This window comes from Candoia aspera, chromosome 4 (assembly GCF_035149785.1).
Source record: "Candoia aspera isolate rCanAsp1 chromosome 4, rCanAsp1.hap2, whole genome shotgun sequence".
Lineage (NCBI taxonomy): Eukaryota > Metazoa > Chordata > Lepidosauria > Squamata > Boidae > Candoia > Candoia aspera.
Window position 1 is genome coordinate 99,265,775 of NC_086156.1, and position 21,244 is coordinate 99,287,018.

At 47.6% G+C, this 21,244-nt stretch overlaps 1 protein-coding gene across 4 annotated transcripts in view; it reads right to left on the reverse strand.

The window, feature by feature from the left end:
* Positions 1–4,314: 4,314 nt before the first annotated feature.
* The window catches only part of PPP1R12C (protein phosphatase 1 regulatory subunit 12C), a 36,507-nt gene continuing 19,577 nt past the window's right edge, over positions 4,315–21,244 (reverse strand). The window contains exons 7-22 of one of the 4 annotated variants that reach the window (XM_063301193.1): positions 20,227–20,312; positions 18,555–18,697; positions 18,372–18,466; positions 14,648–14,734; positions 11,933–12,027; positions 10,957–11,064; positions 10,201–10,291; positions 9,819–9,956; positions 9,247–9,337; positions 8,841–8,962; positions 8,613–8,671; positions 7,794–7,902; positions 7,540–7,644; positions 6,655–6,705; positions 6,179–6,229; positions 4,315–6,013 (exon numbers count right to left, since the gene is read on the reverse strand). In XM_063301193.1, coding sequence (XP_063157263.1) covers positions 5,927–6,013; positions 6,179–6,229; positions 6,655–6,705; positions 7,540–7,644; positions 7,794–7,902; positions 8,613–8,671; positions 8,841–8,962; positions 9,247–9,337; positions 9,819–9,956; positions 10,201–10,291; positions 10,957–11,064; positions 11,933–12,027; positions 14,648–14,734; positions 18,372–18,466; positions 18,555–18,697; positions 20,227–20,312 — 1,518 coding nt within the window. In that variant the 3' untranslated portion in view covers positions 4,315–5,926. Of the gene's footprint in view, positions 6,014–6,178; positions 6,230–6,654; positions 6,706–7,539; positions 7,645–7,793; positions 7,903–8,612; positions 8,672–8,840; positions 8,963–9,246; positions 9,338–9,818; positions 9,957–10,200; positions 10,292–10,956; positions 11,065–11,932; positions 12,028–14,647; positions 14,840–18,371; positions 18,467–18,554; positions 18,698–20,226; positions 20,313–21,244 lie in introns of all 4 variants that reach the window. The other 3 variants (XM_063301191.1, XM_063301192.1, XM_063301194.1) reach the window with 3 other exon arrangements.

Here is a 21,244-nt window from a genome sequence, read left to right on the forward strand (position 1 = left end):
AAATTGCAAACTACTTGTATGACTTGAGACCTACTAGTCTCTTCACAAGCAAACCTCCCAGCTGCACCACACCCCTTGCATATCTGGGCAGCTAGTAGCAGCTTAGTTGCTGAGGTGAATTACTTCGCACTCTCTTTGGTACATAAACTACTCAAGCTGCAGAAAGGGCAGGGCCTCTTCTAAATGGCAAATTTCCTACGTGGATTAGCATACCACTTGCAAGCAGACAGTCACCAGCAGACCTCACAGGCATAGATTTTGTTATACATAAATATGCGGGCATGCCTGCACACTGGAATGCTGTGGCTGTACTCCCAGCACTTGTATATACATCACAACACACTGGAAGATGCAGTCATGGTGTGTGGTGGATCTTTTACATACCATGTGGAGTCATTTTGGGAAACATGAAGCTGTCACTTCAAGTCCAGAGTCCCCTTCTTTTTATTAAATCATGGGATAACCAATGGATTGGTGCAGACAAAGGGCAAAAGAACAGATCTATTAGGTTTTCCCTTTGCAATAAAGGTGGATTGGGGTACCCAGCAGAACTAACTTAGTTTCCGTCAGGCAATGCAGGAAATAATCCTTCTTTCGAGCTGCTAGTATTGTTTTTGCTAGTATTGTTTTCTTCTGCTCACACTGCCCTTGAAATTTCTCCAGTCCTTGTTCCCACAAGAGGTAAAGTTCTTTTATGGCATCCCTAAATATAATAAAATGAGTATTTGAAAAAAAGTTGTGTCAATGAGACTTTAATGATCTTTCTGCCTTCTTTTATAACATGCAATAGACACTGGTGGTGGAGAAGCAAGTTACGGGAAATGCTGAGGTGACCTTTGAGTCTCATGGTCCTGGGGTTATAAGGACATATGATATCAGGGCCATTGTTTGGGGACGGAGAGAGGGAGAAGGCACCTGCAGAACAGTAGCCTTCAATTCCTTTGGTATGGCTCAGAAAAAGAGCCAGTTTTGTCTAGTGCAGCCCCTCTCAACTTTTTGACCCTGGAGGAACCCTTGAAATATTTTCCAGGCCTCAGGGAACCGCTGCACATTCAGGCTCAAATATAGGCCAGAAGTTATACAATTATTACATTCGATTCATGTGTAAACCTGTATTTATGCACTAATGGTGTTCTTAAACTAAAGAATGAAACTTACCTCTTTAATGTGAAGTTGACTGGATTTGAAATAATTTTTTAAATAAATAGTGATCTCCCAGGGAACCCCTAGTGACCTCTCGCAGAACCCCAGGCTTCCACAGAACCCTGGTTGAGAAACCCTGGCCTAGCGGTTAAGGCCCCAGGCTAGAAACCAGGAGGCTGTGAGTTCTAGTCCCTCCTTGGGCATGAAAGCTGGCTGGGAGACTTTGGGCCAGTCGCTTTCTCTCAGCCCAACCCACCTCACAGGGTTGTTGTTGTGGGGAAAATAGGAGGAGAAAGGAGTATTAGGTATGTTCGCCACCTTGACTTATTTATACAAATAAGAAAGGTGGGATAAAAAGTCTAAAAAAAACCAACCACCTACTGATAGCCAATTATCCCTGGGCCAAGGGATGATCTGAGGAATCAAGATTTGAGTGGCAGCATGCTTGAACCAGAGACTCTGATATACCCTGCCTAGGGTTCCATTGTGGATGTGTGGAGAACAATCATCACGCTAAATAAAATGAAGGAAAAGATCAAGCGCCCAGCAAGGAAAGAGTTGCAGCATTCAGCTGCGGAAGGACTGCTCATTTTCAGCTTGTCCCGAAAGATTACTCATCCAGCACATCAGGTCAGGGGTGTGTCCGCCCATTCAGCTTTGGGTGTGAATACAACCACAGATGATTTTTTGTAAAGTAGTAAGAGAAGAGGCACAGTCCCCATTCTGCTTAGTCGTAATGCAGCTATTTCCAGATTACTCTAGTCTGTTATTAGATGCCACTGCCAGAGAAGGTCAGATTGCTTATCCGTCCAGCTATTACCTACTCTGTTGGCAGATGGTTCTTCATATAACCCAGTGTTTCTCAACCTTGGCAACTTTAAGCGGTGTGGACTTCAACTCCCAGAATTCCCAGCCAGCAGTGCTGGCTAGGGAATTCTGGGAATTGAAGTCCACACCGCTTAAAGTTGCCAAGGTTGAGAAACACTGATATAACTACTTGGCACACTTCTAACAATGGAGAGGCAGGGATTACATCTGGAGCTCTCGGCATGCAAATCAAGGTCTCTGCTAACAGCAGACTTTTTCTACTTTCTTGAGTGAAGTGATACAGCTGCAGTATTTTTAGGAACGGAACTTTGAGATGAAAGATGGGTGACTCAACAGATCTCCCTCATACACCGAGTTTTTAGTGAAACTGAACGAGAATCAACCTTTCTTATAAACCAAAGCATTGCTTAATTTCTTCCAGAGCTCAACATGTTTCTGTATCCATACTGTTAGCACAGGATAGATCTATATTAAATAGTAAGTCATCTTCTGTTTTAATTAATTAACCATCGTTTTTAAAATATGTAGCTTCTATTAAGTTGCTCCATATAACATTAATTAGGAGCGCACTTCCTCCATCATGTAAATAGGCTATTGGCAGGGATTTTGAAAAAACACCAAGAGGAATCTAAGGCAGCAAAACCTTTTGCCACTTTTTCTTCTAAAATGAGTGTACAATCTGTGGCCACCCAAACCACTTAAATTACTGTTCAACTGTAATATTTAGAGAAAATAAAAATTATTATATAAATGGAGTAAAGGTAAAGGTTCCCATTTAGTTGTGTCAGACACTAGGGGGCAGTGCTCATCTCTGTTTCATGGCTGAAGAGCCAGCGTTGTCCAAAGACGCTTCCGCTGTCACGTGGCCAGCATGACAGTCATGGAACGCTGTTACTTTCCAGAAGCGGTGCCTATTTATCTCCTCGTATTTGCATGCTTTCAAATTGCTAGGTTGGCAAGAGCTGGGGCAAGTGCGGGAGCTCACTCCATCACGCGGCGCTCGGGTCTCAAACTGCCAAAATTGCAACCTTCTGGTCAAGCCTGGCGTCTTAACCACTGAGCCGCCACACCACGCCCCCCCTATAAATGGTGTAATGTTCATGAAAATATGGAATCTTTAAACACTCCACCCCACCCATTTTAAAGTGTCTATTTACAACCCTTCGCCAATAGCACAATATTATAACATACTGTACACCCGAGAGCTTTGGCTATTTTGCAGGGTTTTTTTAATAAATAAAAATACACTTTAAAAATTCATTCCAAAGCCTAACTTGCCGTTTGAGTGATAGCTGCCACATTCCAGGTTCAAGGCCTCCCTCACCCCTAAACCTTCCAGGGGTCCATGCATATGCCTATGAAGAAAAATCAAAAGCCAAGCCTGTTGGCTTTGGGGAGACGGAAGTGGGAGGCAGCCACCTGTCATACCCAGAAGGGTGTCAAACTGTGATGAGTCAGTCTTGCCCAAAGGCAACGCCTAGCTATGACATATTTGCCATTCCTGAAATGTGTCCAGAGAAGGAAGTGAACAAGGAAGGGTGGGGCAAAAGCCAACCTCTAATTTTAGACCAAAGAAACACTCAAGATGCCATGGAGTCATCTCTAAATCAGCTTCCAATCTAATAAATTACCTTTTGTTTCTCCTCAGGGCGTAGGGACAAGGGTTGGGCTGCTAGGCCAGAAGGCTTCACACAGCAAGCAAATTATGGAAGCCCCCCCCCCCCCCCCGGAGTTTGGTTTGGTAGGTCAAAGCCACAGAATCTCCAGACTCTCGAGGAGACCGTGGGATGGATTTACACTACCATATACCAACAGCAATCTGAGTTGAACAAGTGCAAAAATTCAAACAGACCATTCTGGGAAGGCCACCTGAGGCCCTGAATGGAAGAATCTCATCATTAGGAGTAACTGTGAACACAGCTGACCAGCACATCCAAGCAAGAATCTTCTCCATTGTTCCACAGCAACTGCACACTGGGAACCTCTTTCAGTATGGAGGGTCTGTATAACCACTAACAGACTTGTCCTCCAGGGCTTTATCTAACTCAGTTTTAAACCTTCCACCTTTTCAGGAACTGAAGTCCAACACACCCGGAGAGCACCTGGTTCGGGAAGGAGAACCTGCATGCTCTCCTGTATCAATACCTTTAGACAGCAGTATGCAACTGATAGGAGAAATGATTGTACTCAAATACCAATTTTTAATTTTTTTTAATTATATTCAAACACGGTAATTTCAATTCCCTGTTCTTTAAAACAATGGCAGCTGAGCTGCTGAATAAACAAGTACAATATAGAGACTTCTTTGGAAAAAAAATACTCATGCGATATTGCACATTTAAGTTTTTCTGCATTTTTTCTTCTGGTTTTTGTTGGCAATGCAGCCATATAGAAAATCTGTTATGTACAGATAGTTTTGGAGGAGGTGGGAGAGTCCCTGGACCAGGACAGATGGAGGGAAGAAAAGTGGGGAGTTGGAAGAGGGGAACGTGGCGGAAAAGGGATTATTTATTTTGGCAGAGGAATCTTGGCTCATGATAGCGCAGGAAACACACACACACACAAACAGGATTTTAAGGGTAGTACTTTGGACCCGTTTTCTCTTGGAATTTCTTCTAGCCCTGTTTCACTTGGAAGTACTTCTAGCCCTCAGTTTAAACATTGAAAGTATTGGATTGCATGCGTGCAGGAAGCGAAATATGGGACAGCCGCTAAGCTGGAACCCCAGATTTCTTCTGGGAGACAAATGGTGCCCAGGGGGCTAGAAAAGGAAAGGTCAAGGAGATGCTGCTCCTGGAGAGGCAGGAGTGAAGGCTGGCAAGTCACGTAACCATGTCAAGTGTGGGCTTTGGCTACGGCCTCTTTTATTGGCTTTGAACCTCACGGTGATAGTGCCAGCATCATCACCAGGCTGGGTGTTGGCACAAGGCTGTTGTCCAAATGGCAGAAGGAAGGAAGAGGCAGGTTTCCATTGGCCTGAGTTAGGCAAGAAAGCCCAGGTACATCTCCGAAAAGTCTGTCCAGCTTTATGGACATTCAAAAACCAGAGAGGAGACAACACGATCCTTGCACCTGAGGATTAAGATGCAAAGAGAAAGGAGCTGAACCTCCACGGTATTACTGCAGCAGAGTTCCGGAACTGCCTCTCTCACCCACCACTGACGATTCATTCTCATCCTCACAGCCAATCAGGTGCTACTCTCAAGTCTCCTCTGAGGAACGGCCAAGGGACCTCTCATAGCTTTGCCTGGCCAAGGCACACGCCCCAGTTCTAACCTGACTGCTCACTTTGAGGCCAGCTGCCTGCAAAGACCAGATGCTGCCCCCCACCCTATTGATACATGCCTGCCAGCCTCTTGCAGCATACGCTGGTCAGGATGGTGGTGATGGACAATGCTGGGACCCACATCCAGAAATACTTCTTCCACCCAGTAGCATGTCCAGTACTGGATAACCCTGCTCTTGGGCTGCCAAGTTGAACCTTAAGGGACACACTGGTGGCCTGGTTGTCAGCAAGCCCTGTTAATCCTATTTTCCCACAGCAACGGTGGTGGCCACCCCACTCCTATGGGTCCCCAGAAACACTGGTTCCTATCATCCCTTCGCCCCTTGTTCCCTGGAGAAAAAGCAACGAAGCAGAGAGCATCACTGAAGGAAGCCACAAAATAAATACTGTCTTTGGGAAGAGGAAGGGGTGGGGAGAGGAGAGGGGAGGAGATGTGGGCATCAGGACAAACTCGGCCTTCTGGGGAAAACAACAGTTGGTGGTGCCGATTTGGCTGAGCCTTGGCACAGCCCGCATTTGGAGTGTCTGGGTGGTGAGAGGAAGGTGACCACCCCTGTCCTTGTGTATTTCTCCTGTCCCTGCTCAGGATCTTGGTACACATGGTGGTGGGGTGTGGAGGAAGGTCCCTGCTTCACAGAGAAACCAGGGGACAGTGACAGCAGCCGGGGTTCATTTGGAGAGCCTGCTGATCACGCGGATAAGAGCAGCGTTTTCGTCTTTGAGACGCTGGTTGTCGGCCTTCAAATCCGAAAGAGCCTGAGGGGGAAAGGCAGAGACAGGGTAAAACTCCAAGGCACCTCTTTCAGTCATTGCAAATCTCTCTCCTCCCCGCCACCTCCACCATCCTTGATCCCAGTCAGGTCACCACTGAAGCCTGCAGAATGAGACCAGGGGCTCATTCGGCGGGAGAGGAATCATCACCTTCAATTCTTCCTCCAGCTCTGCAGCTTTCCTCTCCAAAGCTCGGCGCTCCTAGTTTGGGACAATTGGGACAAAGAGGTAGGTGAGAATGAATGCAGGAAAGGAGTCCTAAGCGTGCATTTCTGCTGTGTGGAGAAACGTCAACCTCTATGGAATAAAACTAGGTAACTTTAGTCTTGTGCAGTCTAGAATTTCTACAGACCATCTATACTGGACAAATTTTTGCAACACAAGAGGAGATAGCCATGAACCACTCCTAGGGGAGGTGCAAATAATCTGGGTTAAGAGTTTACGCTCTGCCTTGAAACCCCAGCCTCTTGCAGGGTGCAAAAATGTGCATTCAACCACAGCCCTCTCCTCCCCACCACGGTTGGCTCACAGCCAGGCTTCTCCCAAAGGTGGCATCAACCTTTTTTTTACAGGTCAGTTTTTGCAACGCAAGAGAGGGGAAGGAACAGGGAGGAACAAATACTTACAAATCTCTCTAGCTCTAGAAGAGCTGGCCGTTCAGCAAAACGCTCCTGCCTCTGTGCATGGGCAGACAATGCAGAAAAGACTCACAATAGTTTCTGTGCTTACTTTTTAAACATCTATAACTCTCCCCCTAGCAGATCCAAAGACAGGATAGGGCTGATAAAATAATAACAAACTATACAACGCCACAGTACACAACCTGGAGAAGACAGTGCCCGTGAAACTGAGGGGAGAGGAGTGGCTATAATGTGGGGAGGGCGTTCCACAGCTGGGGGGCCACCACAGAACATCCAGAGAAGATCATGCTCTACAAGCAAGTTCATACGTGGAAGGACTAGACTGATGTTGCCTGGACTGGGCTGTGCGTGCGTTTCTAGCAAAACATTTTACATCTATCAATTCAATCACTTTCTTAAGACGCTCTGGGAGAAACAGCAGCCAACCCACAACCACTCAGCGAGGTTTTTTTTTTTAATCATTCCAGGTTAGTTGCAAAGACGGAAATTTAAAGCAAGGCGTGCAGCCAGCTAGTAGCTTACACACTAAGGCTCTATATTTTATTTCTTTCTTTGTTAACTTAATAGCCCACCTTTCGTCCTGGAGGTCAAGGAGGCATATATGGTGCTCCCCCCTCCCATCCCCCCCCCCAACAACAGCCCTGAGAGTTTGGCTGAGCATGCGCGACTGGCCCAGATACCTGGTGAACTTCTGTTGAACGGGGTGGACCTGGGCGTCCCTACACCTTGTCCCACATCCTAAGCACGACACCCCACATCCTGCATCCCAAGAAATCTGCTTAGGTGCTGGCCCTACATCCTCTCCAATCTTCTCAGTCACAATGCGCCTCCTCACTTGCTCCCCCACGAAGAGCCCGCCCTGCCCTGTACCTGGGTCACTCTTTCCAGCTCCAGCTTAATCTGCGTCAGCTGGAGCTGCGCCTCCTGCAACTGTTCCTTCAGCTTTTCATTCTCGATCAAGAGATCTTCATAAAGCTTAGAGACACACAAGGGAAGAAAGGAGAAAGATTTAAAAAGAAAGGAGGCACTTAGACGGCTGAACAAGCACAAAATAAGCTAGCATTCATTTGCGACCACTTTTCCCCTGCCCGGAGAATGCAACAACCCCATCTCCAAGCACTAACTTTCTTGTAATAGTTGTCGGGTTCTTCCCTACAGCCCGACAATGCGCTGCTCCCTCTCTGGCAGCTAGAAGGCGCTGTCCGGTTTGGCAGAAGGCTGTTTAAGTGATCACTGAAAAGAAAAAGCAGAGTGGTGTTGTGAGAATGGCCCCCTGCTGGTTCCTTTGCATGCTGCAATTCAGTGTTTTTTTGTTTTTTGTTTAATCCATTCAATCGTGTCCAATTTTTGGAGACTGCCTGGACAAGTCCCTGCAGTTTTCTTGGCAAAGGTTTTTCAGAAGCAGTTTGCCATTGCCTCCTTCCTAGGGCTGAGAGAGAATGACTGGCTCAAGGTCACCCAGCTGGTTTTGTGCCTAAGGCGGGACAAGAACTCAGAGCCTCCCGGTTTCTGGCCTGGTGCCTTAACTGGCTCCCAATTCAGGTGGGCAGAATATAACTTGGAACAGAAGATTGAAAAGGAAAGCAAAAAGGCTGGTGACGCTTTAACAAAACAACATATGCCAGTTTTTGTGTGTTAATGCAGAAATGGGTGACCTTTCTTCTAGCCTGAGAGGCTGCTGAGATTGTAGCCAATGGCAGACATGACATTACGGGAATGAAACTTAAGCTTAAGGAGGGGACAAAATGGAGGGGGAGTGTGGGGGGGGGGGTTCAAGAGTGAGCTCTTAACAACCCTGTCTCTAAACACACCCAGAAACACAACACGGATCAAGCATTTCAGCCTCTGAGGGAGGCTTTAGCGGCTACATACGGCCTATGGCTGCCTACATGTGATCCTGGTTTGTTGCTCCATTTGTTTTAAGACCCTACAGGGGAATCTACCTGCTATGTACAGATGGATCTTCATTGTGGACTTGCTCAGCGTCTTCGTCTTCCTCCCCCTAGAAAAAGAAGAAACTGCAGTCCACAGGCTCCTGACATGATCTACACGGTCAAGGAGGATGCATATAAAAGGCATTCACCATTTTCACTGCAACCTCCTATCTCTATCCTGAACTCTGCCCTTCCTTCAGCACATCAGCCCGCAATCCTGGTTCCCTTCCCATTCACCTCTGAGTTTCCTCCCAGCCCGGCGATGCGCCTCTCCTGCCGGCCTTTCCTGCGGTCTCGGATAGCCAGTCTGTTCCGAAGGTCTGCATCCAGCTCGGAGCCAGCCTTATCGCCTTCTGGGCCTGCAGTTTAAAACAAGACACGCGGCTGAGTTTGGGCATTCCATCGACATTGGAAGTTCTGAGCGTCAACAACGGAGCGTGGAGGAGACGAAAGCTTTAAGGCCTCCTTGAGGTGGCACTGTGCAAACCCAGGGAGAGAACGGAACGACTCGGGATCAAAGAAGATGAAGGAGCCTGCGGCCAACAAGGACTAATGCCAGTCCGCAGTGAAACACGTCAAGCAGGCAAACTGAAAACAAAGGAGAAAAAAAAGAAGAAAATATTCACCTGGACACAGGGTTTACCTTTTTGGAGCTGCGAATTCACCACTAACGGATTCACAGTATAAACTGAAGAACTGTCCGAACTGGGAAGCCGGAATCGCCTAGAAGAGTCCTGAATGAGGTGTTGAAGAATGGTGTTAGGGAGAGTACGAAGGAAGACCGATTGCAAACATGTTTTCCCTGGTTCAAAACAACAGGGAAAGGGCCAAACTACAAGCCAGCTGGAAGGACTGAAAAGGGTTGTGCGTTGAGTGCCACGACTCCACAGGGCGTGCCAAAATACGTCAGTTTCTCAACTCAGACCAATGTTACAGATGCACACAAGGAAAGCCACACGTGGTAAATGACAGGAGTCACCTCCTACTCTATCCCGTCACAAGGTTAGTATCCTGCTCAGCCTGGCAACAGCCACTTCCCTCTTCCTTTTAGAGGTGCTTTGCAAGGATTTGTATACCGAGCAGTGGGCTATATTAGGACAGGCCTAATCTTTTCACTGATCCATTCAATCATTAGATCAGGTTCTGTACAGCCCAGGACTTTTCGCAATGCTGGGGGCGCTGAACCGCAACCCATCCATCTCAACAGATCCCTACCGTAGTCTCCTGAGATTGCTGCTCCCCATCTTTTTCCCGCTTTTCATCCTCCTTGTTCCTTTGTTCTGAAGCAGTTTTGGAATCACTGGCCCAGACCATGGTCTTCTCGGCCTCCTTTAGATCTGTAAGGGTTACTCCCTAAAAAGGGCATGATGGGGAGGCAAAGGGGATGGGCACGGGGGAGAGAGAGAAAAGGTAAATGGAAAGCGTGTCCATCAGAAAAATAACCTGCCATTCAGAAGATGCTGATGGGATTGTGGCCAATGGACAGCAGAACTCTTTGTAAGTCGTCAAGTTAGGCCAAGAAAGCAGTGCCTGAATTTCCCAACCTGTGTGGCATCACCTTCAGGCTCGAGCCAGATCCTTCTGCACCAACTCTTACCTGCGTGGAACGCCTGGATTGTCTCATGAGCCTCGAACGGGCCTTTCTTTGGGATTCAGACTCTTCGTCTCGCACTGGCGTCTGGTATGACCTAGCAGGAAGACACTGGTGGTTAGGCAGCATATAAAGCCTTCCCCTCATGCTTTCTGGTGTGAGTTGCCACCAAGCATCACAGAGCTGTTGCACTGGCTGGACATCATGACAATGAAAGGAAACTCTCTGCGCCTTTTGCGTTAGGTGCCTTCTTTTGTTTTTCGGCTGGCTTTTCCCACCTTTCCTGGCCACATACAGTACCTTTCGTTTTGCCAGCAAAACTATTAGCCAGGCCGAAGAGGTGGAGTAAAATGTAAGTGGTGGAGGGGAAAAGGCAGCCGCAGTGCCCTTTTCATCTTGCCAAACCCAACAGGACAGAGAGAGTTATCAAGATGGGGCTACACAGCATCCTGTATGGAGTATTTAGCACATCCCAGAAGATCCTTCCTCCTCCTATCAGACCCAACCAACAGGCAAAAGCAAAGAGACATTGGGAGTAAGACTCTGGCCAAACACTGGCCCTGCGATACCACAAAGTGGGTGCCTGGGTACCAGTGGGGGAAGTTAATAAAAATACAAGCAATGCATAGAAATTTAAGGCACAGAAGATCAGGGTAATAACCGCATCAACAGCGACGAGTCCTCTTGACCTTCAGAGTCACCCCTCTACCATGGCCCTAAGTGCCTTACACACTGCCTGCCCCTGGCCCAGCCAACCCTCACCTTCGGCGGTCCCAGGGATCCATGCCAGAGCTGATGGCAGTGGAAGAGGGGGGCTGGTGTGGGGCAGGGGCTGTATCTATCTTCATCTGAAGGCCACCTTCTAAGTTTCTGCGGGGAGTGAGCAAGAAGACAGAGAGAGAGAGAGAGAGAAAGAGAGAGAGAGAGAGAGAGAGAGAGCACGCGCAAGAGAATATCTAGGGGGGGCTCCTGACTTCTGTGAGATTTCATGACACCAACCCACTGCTCCCCAAAATTCAGGCTTCTTCATCTCGTGGTCACTTGGAGGCGCTCACCAGCATGAATTTCCATGCCACATTCCTCCCCGCCTTCCCCTCCAAAATCTTGCCACTTCAGCAAAATATCTTACACACTTTCTGGCTCCTAACCTTTTTTTTCTTTTACAAAGGCAGGATGGTATTGCTAGGTTTTAAACTGCGAACAGTAAAAAGCAAACTGACACAGCACCTTACTGAAAGTCACTGAGGGCGCTCAGAAAAGACAATTAAATTAATTTAAATTGTGAAGCTTGCTGGAAAGCCCCCCAGCTTCACTTCCCCAAATATTTCTATCTTCCAGGGATACCCATCTCTACTCTAAAACTAGTGTAGCTTCAACCTATCCCATCCCCTAGCAGAGGCACCTACCCATCCAGGGACGAACGTTCCAGACATTCCTTAACTCCAACTCTCACTAGCCACGGCCAACATGGCCAGTGGCCGGGGATGGCTGGAGTAGAAACCTAACATCCGGAGGATCAAAGGTCTCCTATCCCATTTTAATTCACTGGGTTTGACTACTCAAGAACACCAAGAGATGCACCCTCACTTGAGGATGAGACGGAGGGGAATATCGACCCTGCCTGGCAAAAGCCAACTGCCCCGTCTCAGCTAACCAGCTTCATGTCTGAACAATATTCAGATCTAGGTCTCCCAAGTCAAATCACACTACTTTAGCTTATCCATGGTGGACTACTCACGCACGCCGGGGATCCCGGTGGGGTTCTGTGTCTGGGAGGGCAAATATCCGGCGAGTGGGTGTTGGGGTTACCCGTGCCAGGCGTGGCTCTTTGTTCTGGAAAAGAAAAGGAAAGGAAATACAGACAAAATTGACAGCTGTTCCACTTCTGGCTGGGAGTGGGGGCTGCTCAGAGGCCCGCTGGAGACTGAGGAGGCTTTGGGGGCCCACAACAGTACTGCGGACACTGACTCTCTGTAAAAGGGAGGGCCTGAGCGTCTCTCCCTCCATACCAGTGGAATAGCTCTACCAAGGAGTGGAAAAGAAAGGATACAAAAAGCTTCAACACTGCTTATCTAACAGGGTAGCTGAGGCCCAGAGAGAACAAGGAAAAATCTAAACAAAATAAAAGAGTGGGAAAAGAACAGAGGTGAAAGGAAAACCAGGCAAAAGAACTGAAACAAAAGGACCTCCAGTAGCATCCTGGACCATATGTGATTCCCACCAGAGGCTGTTGGTGCCCACAGGAGTCCATTTCCCCATATTCTCCCCCATGGCTCTCAAGCTAAGCCCTCCCTCCACACTTAACCCCCACCCCCCCAAGAAAGCAGAGCCAGCAAGCAAGGTATTCAGCCACCCTCTCTGATGGGTAGAGGCTCCTACCGGGTCACCAGATGGCTCAGAAGCTGTGTTCCTATTGGCTAACCATGGGCCAATGGGATTCTTGCTCCACTTCTGCAAGAGCTCCTGGATGTCTTGCTGCAGATAATACAGGCAATGACAGGGTCGGGGTGGAGAGGGAGGGAAGGAGAAAGAAAAGAAAAAGAGGGCACAGCAGAGGCATACTGGTGGCAAAATTCATGCCTTGAATCCCCGTTCTGAAAAGCCATCCCACTGGAGTGAAACCACCCACACTAGAGCCAACAGACTCTGCAAAGCTGCTAGGTCTGAGGTAGGAAAGAAAGAAAGAAGCAGAGAAGGAAAAGTAAAGTGTTCTCCTTTCTACAAAAAGTGCTAAACACAAAACCGATTCTTCTTCCTCAACAACAGTGGTTCCTCCTCTGTCTTTGTCTTACATCATGGAAAAATGCAAGAATCAAAGATGATCTGCACCTGACAAAAGCTGTGTCCACTTCAGCCTTCAGAAATAATAAGGCTGATTCTTGGAAACTTAGTGCAAGGCAGCAGTATTTGGCACATGCTCAGAGAAACTCTCTGAGCAGGTCACAAAGAGAGGCAGGCAAAATATGGCATCACAGAATTTTCCCACTGTGAAATAATCCACCCTCACCTTAGAACAAATGGTTTTAACCGTTCCAGACTTGGTCCATTCTATCTAAGCCAGGCCTGGGCAATCATTTTGCAGCTGGGGGCCCTAAGGCTATGGTAATGGCATGGTATTGTCACTAGAAGGAGTAGGGGCAAATTTTCAGCCCTTTCTTCAAGTGTGTGCAGTCTATTGGGGGTTTAACTGCACCTATTTTGCTTTGAGGGTTTTTTTTTAATGCACCTAGCCACTTCTTGGTCAGCCACTAAGACGACTTGAGAAGGCTGAAGGTTGCTCATCTGTGACACTGTTGTCTCCTTTATTCTGCAGAAGCTTTCCAAAGACCAGAAAGGTCCTGCTATTCAACATCCATTTTTTAATAGTGGAGATGCCCAATACTGCCCATATGCAAAAGATCTGCTCTGCCACTGAGCTATAGCACCTCTCTGTCAGCCTGCGTCCCATCAGTTTACTCTGCCTCCATTAGACATGGAAGTGCTCTACTCTAGAAGACCAACTTGTCCTCCTCCTCTTGAGGAATCTTAGTATTTCTCCAACTGCTGTTCATGGGTTTTCAAGAATATGTGCCAGAAGCTCACGCTTACCAAAACTGGTAGAAGAAGACAAACCAGAAAGCACTTGATGTTCCATTACATACCCAACAAATGCCATTACAAAATGGCTGGCTTGCATAAAATTCAGCCCAGGATCCCTGAAGGTCTACTTCCCTTGTCTGAAAATTGAGGTCATCTGCTGGTGCCTGGGTAAGCCCTTCTTCAGAGGTGCCTCCATGATGAAATAATCTCCCCAAACACCACTCATCTGATGTCTACTTGATAGCTTTTAAGAGTCAGATTAAACCTTGTCTTTTTTGCCCGCAACGGTGAGATAAAATCTGGAGCTACTTCAGTTTTTCAGCTGCTATTGCGGGCCTGTTTGGCCTATTTATAGGTTTTCTTTGATCTTATCTAATTTTTAAATTGTAAATTAACATTCATAAGGAGGCCATCTAATTGGACAACTGATGGGGGGGCGGGATGAAACAGAGACCACAAATATAAGCCTGATCCTTCTGCTAACCCTTCACTGAAAACTAAGGATCTTCCCCTAACTGGATTCAGATACACAAAGAAGGCTACTGTTCAAATACCTTCTGGCAAGAGGGCCAGTTCGAGATACTGTGCTGTCTGAGGAAGAGAACAGTTGGCACCCTCTCCTTCCGTTCCTGTATGAAGGCAGAGCAGTCCAAGACTTTCCTATTTCTTGCTGCCACCCTCCACTAAATCTGAACGCAGCACGCTAGCTTAGGGATGCAGGGCAGGCCATGTCTTACAAAGGTGTTGCCTACCAACACATGGCTGCTGCCAACTCTCAGAATCTACCACCTGAGACGAACAATATGCCTTAACCTAATGGTGGGGCTGGCCCCGTCTGAGAGGTCTCAATAAACTTTGCCTCTGCCTAACTCACCTTTTCCTCTATATCAAGTCGGGGACTGGATGCTGAGCGCTTGATGCCGCTGCCCCCCTTGGGTACCCCTTCATCCAGCTTGGCATCCTGCAATACACCAAAGCTGCTGGTTTTGCGCAGACTCTGTCTCCACGTGGCCGGAGCTGGCAAACTCCCTGGCTCCATGGTGCGGCTGGATCCTCCAGAGAACTGCTGGGTGGGAACCGGAGGGGAGGGGTAGAAGAGAAGGGGACCAACAGAGAAAGCAGAAAGAAAAGGAAGGAAAGGGAGTCAGGATGGATAAAGGGAATTTTTACTTGGAAGCTGGAAGGAACAAGGGGGATAACCAGGCTGGGCTAGACCAAGAAATTTAAGACCTGCATAACAACTGAGGATTCCTTAAGACAGTATTTCTCAACCTTAGACATTTTAAGATGTGTGGACTTCAACTCCCAGAATTCCCCAGCATGGCTGGCTGGGGAATTCTGAGAGTTGAAGTCTACACATCTTAAAGTTCCCAAGGCTAAGAAACACTGCCTTAAGAGAACAAGCAACCCCAAGACTCCGATTTGAAATAGATAACATCAGAGCTATGACCCTTTAACTCGGTAATAGCATAGCAACTTAATTTATTTTCCTCCCTCTCCTGAGGAATTGCAGAAGAGGCAGTGCTGGGGGGGCATGAATCTTTGGAGGCCGACCTGAGAAGAAACAGAACTGGTTGGGTTTCATGGCAAGGACAGAAGTACTTCCACAGTCAGCTAGCTAAGGGCTCTGATTCATTTCTCCAAATGAGGTGGTGTGGGAAAAGGTCAAAGCCACCCAAGGTCAGCCTTGCCAGAAGACCCCTTTCTATCATCTGGAGGCTTTCAGAGATCACTGTAGAAAAGCTATCTGGCACGTCCTCAGATGTTCCAGAGCAAGCCTTAGCACTGAAGTAGGCCTTAAGGCTGAACTGTAGCTCAGGTGAAAGGATCCAGGACTGCAGTCTTCCCAGAATAGCTCTCTCTAGGAAACATCTCTCTTAAAATAGGCTTCCAGATATTAAACATCTGCCTCTTAAGGAATACCCCCAACCTCTCAGCCTTCAGGAAGGCCTTAAAATCCTTTATATTCGGTGGAATGTATGCATGCTGACAATTCTTGGGTGCCTTAGTTAGCTAGGTAAGATCTGTTGAAGGGTTTTGTCATTTTTTATTGCACTGTAAACTGCTTCAAGTCCTTTTGGGCTCTGTAGAAATTACTGTATGTATAAATAAACAAATGAAGGGGGAATCGCTCTAGTCAATAAGGAGCTGCTTAAAATATGGGTTAGGAGCAAACAGTCCTGGGATTGTTAGCAAGCAACTTATCAAGCAGGGTTGCCCAATATGCAGCTTATACAAACGCAAACACAGCATGAGGGAACTGTAACTACTGAGACCCTCAAGGCTGACCCAAAGGCTTGACAGATGCCCCCCTCCCACTTCTGATAGTCCAGAGTCTCTGCAAGACAAGGCTGCCTGTTCCTGTAATCCGATTATGAAGTCCTGGCCAATGCAAACTCCAAAACAGAAGAGCTAATGCTCGCGATGAAAAGGGCTGCCCACAATCATAGCCAGCCCAGGATTTCAAATGCCGTCAGGGCAGAGGGAGCAGCAGGCAAGCAGGACCTGGAAAACTGCCTCTTTGCATTACAACACCTTTCAGGACGTTTCAGAAAATCGCCTCTGCTGCACTTCCCAGTCTCTCCACTCTGGAAAACCTTCACCTTGGCTGACGGGTTTTCCTTGTCTGGTCCACACAGACACTGCACCCCAGCCCTACAGCCCACTATATCTGGATAGCTTTCAATGGAGTGGGCCATCTTCCTACCACCCACCCCCTGCCCCTCCATCAAGGGCTACATTCCTTCAAAAGTAATGCTGGAGGAGACCCACTTTTAGTAACCCACTTTTTTCTCCCCCTCCTCCCTACCTGCCAGGGAAGGGACAAACAGCTTTTGACTTCAGAACTCAGGCTGACAGCTCTTGCAGCCCAAGGGCCAGTTTCCCTACTGAAGTACCGCTTGACCCCAGTAGCTTACAATCTCAATGGCCCTCTTCGTTTCCTCCCTTGGGCATCTTTAGGCTGCTCCACCACTTTCTCCTGCTAAACGCCAGCATTCTTATACACCCAAACAAAAACACAGCTCCCCACAGTGCACGGAGAGGGAACTACAAAGTATCAACAGCCCTGCATCCTGTTTCACACAGTAGCCAGGAGATGCTTTCAGAATCTTCCCACAGTGGCTTGTACAGAGGCAGTGCTTTCTCTCTCCCCCCCTCCCCCACTTGAGAGCATTAAGGAACAAAGCAGCTGAATCCCTGCAAACACCAGAAGGACGAACAGCTAAGAGAACAGCAGGCAAGGGTTCCCTTGAAGAAGTCTCTCTCAACTCACAGCCAATGGCTGACTCAGTTACAAACAGCTCTGTTGCAGATTAAGAGATTTTAAGCCCTACTCCGGGCTTCCTGGAGAAAACCATGCATAGACACACCCCTCTTGGCTCCCTCTTAACTCGCTTATGTGGGACACTCACTGCAGCCTTTTGTCCCTTCTGGGGCACCAGAATGATCCCTGTTTTGCGCAAGCTTTGTCTCCACATGGAAGGCCCCAGGCGGCTTGGACTGGGCAGCAGAGGCAAAATGAAGACAAACAGTGGCTGGAGTGGGCAGGTGGAATGAGAAAGCGAGGAGGAGGAGAGGGAGGTGCAGTTCACAACGGATGGAAGACACAGGAAGAAATGTCAGAACAGGGGAAAGAGGAAAAGAAAAGAAAATGTTCAAAGTATTTCATACAGTGCAGACAGAGATGATGTGCAGCAGAATGGAGAAGAGGGGAGGTGAGGTCCAACCAGCGGAACGGGAAGGCCTCTTTGCAAATGCAGTCCCTGGACTTGCTTGTGTCAGCATCCCAAGCAGGGGAAAAGTCAGGTGCAAGCAATAAAGGGTTAATCAAGCACGATAGATGAAGGTGTTGAGCATGCTGAGAAAAAATGCATTAAGATGAATCCATCACATGTTTCGTGCAGAAGAACAAATAACCACGAAGAACTGATAGAGGGCTGGAAGAGAAGAAATGGTGACATTTCTAAGGGGAAGCTTATTCTTTCTTTAGAGGTGGGCCACGCCAAGCACAGGACTAAGGTCTCCCAGCTTCCATCTCCTACTTCTTCTGTAGAAATTAGAGTTCAGGTGCCCCTTTTTGCAAAGCTGCAAGACTTTTCGACAGAAACTTTGCTAAGTAATTGAAAGTTACATGACCCATCAAACCTAACCAGTTCAAGGCACAATATTTTGGCCTCGCTAGCCTCAGCTGGGCTAGTTTTCTACTTGAAGAAAGTTCTTTGGACAGAAATGTTACAAATGAAATTCCTCTATGTGCACTCTGAAATGGTACCGTCCAGTCTTATTCTGCTGCACATGCAGCCTGTGCTCAGGGCACATGAGCATTCTTTTTAGACCAGCACCAGCAGTCCCATATTAAGCGGCATGAATGAGCTGAGATGGTAAAGTGACTGGGGCCCTTCAAGTAGTTGTCATCCTCTATCTTGGGCTCTGGTAAAGGCTGTTTGGCCAGCGGACGCTGGAGTTGGATTTCAACTACACAACAGTACTCGTAATGATCATATCTGGACCCACAACTTGAGGAGGAGATTAAGGCGATGGAGAGAGGAAGCTCAAAACCACCTGACTTTCTTTGCCACCACCATGCCTTGCCTTACCTTTTGCCCAACAGGACAAGGGGACACAGGCCTAATGGGAGTCACAGACACTCCATTCACTGCACTGCTGTCTGCTGGGGGAATAGCCTTCACTTCTGCGAGAGACAGGAAGCAATTAGTGATCAATCCACTCTGGCCTGCTTGAACCAACGAGGGTCCCGGCTGCTGCACAGCTCCACTCACCGTTGGTCTCTGGTGTTTCATCCCCCTCCGAAGCTGAACTGGTCTCCTCCTCGCCAACAGTGATGGTACCCAAGGTCTTCCGCTCTTTTGACTGGTCTTGGACAGAGATCTTTTCTTTGCTGCTCATGCGACATACCGAGCTCCTAGGGGAATCCAAGCAAGAGATGGACAGGAGGAGAAGCTGAAAAGATCTTGCTTGCTTACCCCACTAGATATATGTCACAAAATCAGTTATGGATGTTCTTAGCCCAAACTAAAGAACATGATAGGATGACAACTCCAACCCATCTAACCACACCTGGCTCTACCTGCTTCCATTTTCCTATTTAACACTGGGTTCAAGATACTACTTAGTGAAGGAGGAAGACTCAGCGGCTTCATATCTCTTGGCTGGCATCTTCTGCTACGGCGGTTTAGACCTGGAATAATTTAGTGACTACCCTACAGGTGGATTATTTATTTATTTAAATGTATTAGCTGCCCAACTCCGATTGCTATGATATGGATCACTGTCCTTGAGATAATATACCTTTTATCTTGTAACATGAATTTCAGACTATTTAAGATGCTGCCAACCAGTCTAGGTCTAAGCACATACAGGTGGTCCTCATTTAATGACCATTCATTCGGTGATTGTTCAAACTTGTAATGGTACTGAATGAGTGGTAGTTACGACTGGTACTCATACTTACATCAGTCACAACATCCCTGCAGTCATGTGATTGAGATCCAGGTGCTCAGCGCCTGGCTCACAATTACAACATTGCAGCATCCCACAGTCACATGTGATCACCATCTACGACCTTGCCAGCTTCCTACAAGCAAAGTCAATGGGGAAGCCGGCAGGAGGTCGCAAACGGCAACCACGTGACAGCCTTGCTTAACAACCCGCAGTGATTCACTTAATGACAGCAACAGGAAGTGCTGGCATTTCCATCACTAAACAGCACGGTCATGTGATGTCACACCTTACGACCATGTTGCTTGGCGATGGACATTCCAGTCCCAATTGCTGTCGTTAACCAAGGACTACCTGTATTTGTCTGTGCTCAATGCTGGAAATGCCACATATGGGAAAGGACAAGAGCGATAACATCACATATGTAACTCCAACTATGATGGTAAGAGAGCCCTTACATGCCTTACATTCTACAATGTTTCCAATAGTAGAAGCCATATGAGAAAATGGCCACCCTATTCCCACGTTTGAACATGCGTGAGCTGGCCGACAATCTGCTTACAAATCCCAAACTGCCTCAGTGATAGCCCAGCAAGTGCCCAGCTAAGTCCCACTCCAAGCACAATATCAGATAGTCCTTGCTAGGAGGTTTCCTTTCCCAACAACAGGGCACTTGTAATTTGGGCAGGCTCAACATGGAACCGCAAACAGTCAGAGAGACCAATCTGACAGCTGCAACTTCAAACCATAAACATTTCTGTTGTCAAACTTGCTGTACACCTCTCCCCAACCTTGTTCTGCCACTTAGGTTTGTTGGAAGGGTGATGGTCTGATTTCACACATCTGATCCCAGGGCTGAAAAACCTAAATTAAAAACCTTAAATCAGAAGTGTCTAAAGGCAAAGCCTGAGGTTGGGAAGTTAAGTGGAACTGAAGACCTGGCGTTTTCCATAATAGTACAATATCTAATGATAATCTGGACTCCCTGCTGACCTTCGATGCTTGCTTGTGTATGAGGGGGCCTGTTCCAAGCTGGTGTCAATCACAGCCTGCCGATGGGCTTCCTTCTTGCTGCGCAACTGAATGATAAAAACGGAGACAAGAGAATCAAAACTCTCATTCCACTTAGACAAAGGAAAGGCAATGCATCCTTCATAGATTTTGTCTGGTGGGACATGACAAAATCTGCTCCTCTGTATAGAAATAACAGGGGGCAAACAAACTTCACAGCAGCTACTGTTGTCTTCACAGGACTGGTGAAAATCAAGGAAGGTAGCAAGTGGTTGTGATTCAAACCAAAAGGGTAATGGGAATCAAGCTGAAACTGTTATTGCTGAGTTCAGAGAGATGCTGAACTCTTTGAAAAGACAGGTGCAGAGAGGCCCATTAGTAGCATCTGAAGTACTTCAATGCAGCCTAAAAGACAGCAATTTGCACCATGCCTTACGATACTTGGAAGCAGAGGGGAAGTCCCATGAACAAGATCTGGAGAGACGTGCCAGATCTCAACCAACCACCTCTTCCCTACCCCAGTATCCTCTTCCAGATGTGTTGGACAGCAGCCAGTATGGCCCTTGCACTTTAGTGTTGTAGCCTGGGATCCTGCAACTGCTTTTTTAATAAGATTGGAGGGCAATGAATCTGGCTCACCCCCTTAAAGAACAGAGGCCCTGTCTACTTCTTGTGGCACTCAGTGCTATGAGCTAACTGCAAGAGCTAACTGCTGAGTCAGTCCTTAATCTTCAGCCCATGTTTCCTGGGGGAGGGGGAGGAAGAAAGGAAACCCCCCCCCCATTCCACTGGTTTCTAATCACATTCTTCCCCACTGAAGACACATTTTGCAAATAAAAAAGCTGCAAACGGTTCAGCCTCTATAGCACAGAAGGTGGGCCAGGCCCTTGAACTCTTGGGTTCCTTCAGATGCAGCTTCAGCCTCCCACCCCCACCCCCCTTTCCCTCCTGCCTTTTACTGGGACAGGCTGCTCCTTCCCTCTTGCAAACTAGTTCTCAT